This window comes from Pseudochaenichthys georgianus, chromosome 3, assembly GCF_902827115.2.
Source record: "Pseudochaenichthys georgianus chromosome 3, fPseGeo1.2, whole genome shotgun sequence".
Taxonomy (NCBI): domain Eukaryota; kingdom Metazoa; phylum Chordata; class Actinopteri; order Perciformes; family Channichthyidae; genus Pseudochaenichthys; species Pseudochaenichthys georgianus.
In genome coordinates, this window is record NC_047505.1 from 11,519,069 (window position 1) to 11,526,230 (window position 7,162).

The following is a 7,162-nucleotide window of genomic DNA, read 5'->3' on the forward strand; positions in this document are numbered from 1 at the left end:
GATATGTAGGCTGTTTGATACTGCCGCCCAGTGGGCAAAAGGGGGAAATGATGCATTCAAGTGTTTGTGTCAATGGGTAAAATATATGCAGTTGATTTAAATGTGAAATGCCGACATAAATGTAACACCCTGGCTTGGCATCATGACATTTGTTTGAACAAAGTATTATCAAAATAGTTTATCAATCAATCTAATGGGTTTTCTGTCGATCATTAAAATGGTTTTGGCACGAAAATCCAAATGTGTACAGTTACTGAAGCTGTAACATAATTGTGGTGCAGTATATAGTACAATGTTTGTATTAAGTGGCATGAAAAAGAAGACTCCAGTAAAACAAAAGTACCTCAAATGTGTACTTAACAACAGCCTACTTGATTACATGTAGTTACATTATTTTGGCAGCATTATTACACAGTTGCAAACTATAACACTATTACAAAGACAAGTATAATTTCTCAAAGTCTGGTAGTTTTACATGGGATATTTATATATAGCCAAGAGTCTGAAGTTATTACGGGAACTGCTGCTATGATAACAGCAAGTCATTTTAAAAGCGGCCCTTCACCAGCAGGAGGCGGTAATGAGATCAAGTTCACATCGTATAGTGCGACAGACAAGAAGACAGGTAGGAAGTCAGAGCCGTGGACCGATGTCATACAGACTCAGGTCAGTTTCATCACAGTTTTATCCAACATTATGCATGTTACGTATGTGAACGTGATAGATAGTGTAGTACAACAACTATCGCTACCCCTGTTTTCCCCCTGAGCCGGATCTTGATAGCTGGAGTATAATATTAATAGAGGGGTTAGCAGAGAGGCTAGGCCGATGATTTGTATGGAGGCGAAGTTACACCAGACCTCTAATAAAAATGCGTCATTTAAAACCCAATGCGTTTTTCATTAATCGTATACATTTATTAGAAAATAACTTACACCATATTAGGGTTGATACAGGACCTGTGGTTCAGTCGGCATATAATAGTTTGGCGATTTATTGAAGTTGTTTGGTACAGTCACAGTTTGTTCTTATCTTCCTGCGGAAGATAAGGTGACAGTGCAACAAATAATGTTGTTAACTGACCAAACCCTAGTGTCATGAACGAGATAACGTGCGTAGTACAACTATACTATAATAATAATAATAATAATAATAATAATAATAATAATAATAATCATATCTTCTTCACTTCTTGTACAATTTTCTATATCTGACCCAATGTTTTATTTCAGCTGAAAAATGAAGACTCTGATGGTGTTTGACTTTGACCACACTGTGGTTGATGACAACAGTGACACTTGGGTGATAAGGTAAATAATATGATTTAATGAATTTATGAATCAATACAAAAATTCATTAAAAAAAACAGGTTTGGTAGTATTTTTTATACTCCTGCAAAATGTATACAAATGTTTGACTATTCACAGACAGGTTCAAGATAAAGTTAAAATATGCAGAGGAAATATTCATTCATATATTTTAATATCAAGCAACAATGTTAGCCACTGTGGATCTTTCCTGTTTTACTCTCCACAGAAGCCTTCCCTCTCAGACTCTTCCTGACTCTGTAAAGAAATCCTACAGAAAAGGCCACTGGACTGAGTTCATGGGCAGAGTGATGAAGTACATAGGTGAGCATACTATCCTGTTTGCTGGCAACTCATTCATTCATACAACTAGAAAGCTGCTAAACATTTGATCAATAACCTTTTATTTGGACTTTCAACCTATGGAAGCCGTTTTCTGACAATGTGAGATAAAAACCCCTGTAGGTCATTTTAAGGAAAATGTCTTGGTACCTTCAAATATTGCTTTAGTTAGTATCTCAAATAATAATTTAATTTGGCAAAAATATTGACTTAATGTATCATATTTATGAAATACTTACACAAAACCATTACTTTGTATCTCAAATGTATGAACTCCCAGTGTTTCCCCTAGGATGGAGTCATAGCAGCGGTGCTAAGGCACGTGGGCCCAGTATAATGTGAGCGCGGAGCGCATGGCATTTTTTAGTGTGTGCGCGTGCGAAGTGCGCCACGCCAATTTGTTTCTATGTGTCAGCACAAGAAAGGCTCTTGAGGCCTAGTACCAGGGCCGGTTCTAGCTAATTTGCTGCCCTAGATTTTATATGTAAAGGATAAATGAAAAATCTCTACAAAAGGCAAATACACTACAAAAAACAGAAACTTGTTGACATAGGTCATATCTGTCAAAATGGCTTCAAATGTATTCAGTATTGTTTTAATTGGGGGGTGGACGTCACATCCTCTAGAGCGGTCCAGGGGTATGCCCCCCCCGGGAAGATTTTTTTTTAACATTTTAAAGTAAAATGCTTCAATCTGGTGCACTTTGAGCACACAATTACTAGAGACCTGATCTAGGGGGTACAACTCTAAAACACCCATATGAAAAAGATCGGTTTACATTTTAATAATCAAATAAGTATGTGAACATAACCAATAACCCATAGCCAATAACAAATACATGTCACTTATTTTATTTTTGTTGTTCATTCATATCTTATTTTACCTAGTTAACATTTATTTATGCATATTTTTGTATCTCTCCAACTTTAAACGATATTTTTGGTTTACTGCCCTATAGTATACATTGGAATGATTTCAAACCTGTTTTTATTTATCCTAATAATTATAAAGGAGTGCCTTGGAAATATGTGTTTACATAATTTGTGGTCAAAATGTTTGAGACCCACTGAGATAACTTGGACTGAATTGAACTATATAAACACTATCTACCTCACTGAGCCTCTCAGTCTGACAGGAGAGCTCTCCTCCTCCCTGGTTGTAGAAACATCTACTTCTTATATCTGTTAGCGCAGATAGCACCAGATTCTAATAACAACAGCGCCGGTACCGGTGCGCCCTCTCTCTCTCTCTCTCTCCCCCTCGCTCGCTCGCTCCCACGCTCGCACTTTGGCTGTGAGCTGCAGGCGCCTGATAAGCCAACATCCCCCACTTTCATCACTTACAGCGCCCATCGTACAGGGCAAATGGAAAGTGTAACCGGGGTGAAAAGGGTGTTACATTGACTTAATTATGAATGTTGTTACATCAAGGCCGAAAATTAGGATGAGCGCCAATGGTCAAAAATGTTGTTTCCCTCCCAGAGCTACCAGCGCAGCGCCCCCCAGATCTGGTGCCCGATACCAAAAATCGGCTCTGCCTAGTACATACAGTGGCAATGTCTCAACATTTAGCAAAAATACACCTTTATTGAACATACAGTAACACAAATACTACAAATCCACATAACAAATAATCAAAAATGAAAAAGGGTCGCCACTTATTATTATTTTAATTATTTATTTTTTTGGGTACCTAGCTGGCGCCCCCTAGCAGCGGCGCGCATATTTCAGCAGCGGCGCTGCGCCGCCACTATTTGTATATAGGGGAAACACTGAACTCCTATTGCAATATAGTGACTAAATGATGCTATATTTCCAAGTAATGGTTTATCCTCTATAAATAATTACTTAAAATATCCCCAAAAATATAGTAATTGCAAAATAGTGACTTAGTATCCCATAGTAAAGAGAAACGTACTCAAAACAATGACTTAATATCCTTAAATAATGAGTTTACAAAGTCATTTTCCCCCCCGATACTCGGTCATTATTTTTGAAATAAATGTCTGATTATTTTGATATATTAAGTTATTTAAAGATGTTTGGCATTTTTTTCCATCACAATGCTAGGTTTTCAATTATTTTTGACTGGTAGAAATGTGCTTCCATACAGACCGTTAAATCTCAGCTCTCTGATCATTTTTCTGTCTGTCCAACCAGGAGAGCAGGAGGTCAGCCCCGACAGCATCCGCAGCGTTATGGAGACCATCCCCTTCACAGCTGGGATGAAAGACTTGCTGACCTTCATTTCAGAGCATAAAAGCACCATTGACTGTATCGTCATTTCTGACTCCAACTCCTTGTTCATAGACTGGATCATCCAGGCATCTGGATTCCACGCAGCCATCGATCAGGTTTACACCAACCCAGCTAAGTTCAACGAGCTCGGGTACATGGAGGTGCAGAACTACCACTCTCATGACTGTGATCAATGCTCCGTAAACCTCTGCAAGAAAAAGGTTCTGGAGGTGTATCTGTCAGAGCAGTCCGATAGAGGGGTAGAGTACGAGCAGGTATTTTACTCAGGGGATGGCAGGAATGATTTCTGCCCCACTTCCTGTCTGAGAGGGAATGATTTTGTGATGCCCAGGAAGGGGTACACCCTGGAGAAACTGCTGGTCACACTGCAAGATCAGAAAGATAACTCTTCTCTGAGAGCTAAAGTCATAGCCTGGAGCAGTGGCACTGACATCCTTGAGGAACTGAAAGCAAGTATCAAGTTTTAGCCATGAAGTAGAAAACTTGGTCCAATCCTAAGTGGTAGCACTAATGGAAACAAATGTAGTCTGTACTGTAGAGGGCACATGCTCCTCCCCATAATTGTTGGATTTTTGTTTTTCAAATGGTTGAGAAAGTAGTACAATTCTGTTTCTAAAATGTTTTCACTCATCATTAAATCCCTTGAGATGTGGTGTTTACTTTGAAAAACAGTAATTACCAGTCGAACAAGATTGGACTCAAAAAAATACAGTACAAAATCAATGTTTACATTGAACTGAAATTTAGTGATCAAAGTTTACAAAAAAAAACCTGTTCGAGACACTGGGTTAACTTGCAACTTAGTTAGTCTTGAACTTTCCCATCAAATGAAGGATACAGTTAGAGTTAGAGCAGAAATACATTGAGCAGATAGGGCTGCTGTTTAATGGCAACTGGTGCTGAATAAAAATATACATTTTACATTTTCTAAAATCAGCTTTTTTAATGTTACGTTTTTTCTTATTTCAGATGGAGTCAAGCAAGCCAATTCCCTGTGCTCTCAGTCTTCGTGCTACGCTAAGCTAATGGATCTCCATTTTTGGATGATCGACATTGTAGAAGTACCAAACTTCTCTTTCAACTTTTGACAAATAAGTATATTTTTCCGCCCACAAAAATCTCTTGAAGCCAGCAAGAGTAAGGAACTTAAAAAACTCAAAATAGATCCACCCACGTGTTAAGAAGTATGCAGGGCCGCAGCCCCGCAGCCCCTCCCTACACGCAGAACACGAGCAGTGTGTAGGGCCTCATCTTATGTGCAAATGCGGCGCACTTTTGCACGCCGCAGTTTCCCCGCGCTAACAGTTCATGAGCGTTCGCGAGTTGTGTACAGGCCGCAACCCAGCAGCTTGTGGAAGATTCTGGTGACGCGCAATGAAAGCGCGGACCGGTAGATTTGCAGGTATTTATTGTTGCTGTCACATTGTGAAGGCATTTGAAGACACTCTATACAAAAATCTAAAATACATTTACAACTACAAGGTAGCTTTAACCACAGCTATCAACAGATGTTATCACAATATTCTAAACACACTGAAATGCAATACTTTATCCCCTTGCTCAATGTCAACAGTATATAAATAAGAGTTTATAATTAGCAACCTCTGCAGAGCACTTCATCTAACTTACATGCTTCTTGAAAAACACTGTAAAACATACAAATAAACAAACTACTATGACTTGTATTGAATTGCAATAGGCCTTTTCGACTTGTCATAATAGGAACATACTAGTGTAACATGGTTCTGTTCTTTGTAAAAGTAAACTGAATTTGTGATCATGACTTATTTTCCTATATGCTGTTAAAATTAAATTATTATTAACTATTGTGCCAAATACTTTTTTTTTTATTTACCAAAATTGTCTAATGTTTCTGAATCTCAAAACAGAAAGAATAACCTTTAATACAAATATGATTTTAAGATCATATCATACACGCACATAACTTAACACATAGCTTTTTAGGTATTTCATTGGTTGAACTATATTTTTGGTCTTTTTAAAATGTGTGTGTGTGCTTCTCTGTGGCAGTGCACCTCCCTGCCTTTTGGTGATTTTGACTGTTTTATATTAGGGATGGGAACGATTAATCAAATATTCGAATATTTTCTTTTTTTGTTAGGGGTATCTAAGTTGATTACATATTATCAAATGGAATAATTCAATGTATGACAGTGCCATAGCTAAATGTGTTAGTTGACGTCTAAAGGTGTGTTTTGCTCCGCTCACGGGTCCCTCACAGCGGGCAGAGCTGCAGGTGCTGATCTCTCTCTCTCGCGTCCGGTTATACTTCACTCGCGTTTATGTCCAAATCCATCAGATCTAGCTAGTTCTAGCCAATGATATGGCTGCTGCCCCTCCCTACACGCAGATCACGCAGACTCAAAGCTCATCTTATGCCCACATTCCAGCTGAGAGGGTCATACATGCATAATGACATATGTGCATAGGCCCTGTTATAGGTTGTTGATCTCTGTTGTAATAGGGCTACGTTACCCTAACCCGTTATGTTGTTCATGTTTGATCCCTCATTAATTTAAAAACCAAGTTATGTTTTAAGCATGAAAGCTGTAGGCCTATAGCTGTCAACTGTCCAAACAGTGATCACCAGTTCAATACATTTGACAAATTCGACTTGGTTTGTTTACTTATTTGAACATGTATTTATTTATTTTTCAAAATTAAATCTTTTTTTTTTTTTTCGTAAACATTTTTCCCACATTTTTATAGGATATGTACATTTCGGTTAATCGGTTAACCGTTTTTTGGGGGTCGAATATTCGAATATAAATTTGCTTTCAAATTCCCATCCCTATTTTATATGTCGTTTGTAGTCCTGTGTGATCGTTTATAACAGGTTTGGATTAACCTCATCATGTTACCTCCAAGTTGGCTATATTGCAAAAACCTCAACCTATTGTTTACGCTGAATTAACAAAAGGTCCTGGTCTCTGAACAGCTGTCTTTTCATCCATCCATGGTTCACTCATGTGAGAAGGCTCCATGTTTTATTCAATAATTAATATCCAGATTACTAGGAGACTTTTTCTTGGATAATATTAGAATATTCATACTGTAGGACTTTGTCCATATCTAGTAAAGCACCTGGATAGAGTATTGCTTTGACAACCTTAATGTTCATGGAAACATGTGTTGAGAGATTTTGGTTGACATTGTCATGAAACATAATGTGAAATGTGTATTTTCTTAATCTTGTGATTCTAAGGATGCAATTAAAACCAGAAACCTCTTGGA

The 7,162-nt window shown here is 37.9% G+C and overlaps 1 protein-coding gene across 1 annotated transcript; it reads left to right on the forward strand.

Annotated features, from left to right (window-relative positions):
• The first annotated feature begins 590 nt into the window (after window positions 1-590).
• phospho2 (phosphatase, orphan 2) lies at window positions 591-7,162 on the forward strand. The gene is made up of 4 exons (XM_034104743.2): window positions 591-666; window positions 1,233-1,310; window positions 1,537-1,631; window positions 3,809-7,162. Exons 2-4 carry the CDS (start codon window positions 1,240-1,242, stop codon window positions 4,372-4,374), a joined length of 732 nt encoding a protein of 243 aa, XP_033960634.1. The 5' UTR covers window positions 591-666; window positions 1,233-1,239; the 3' UTR covers window positions 4,375-7,162.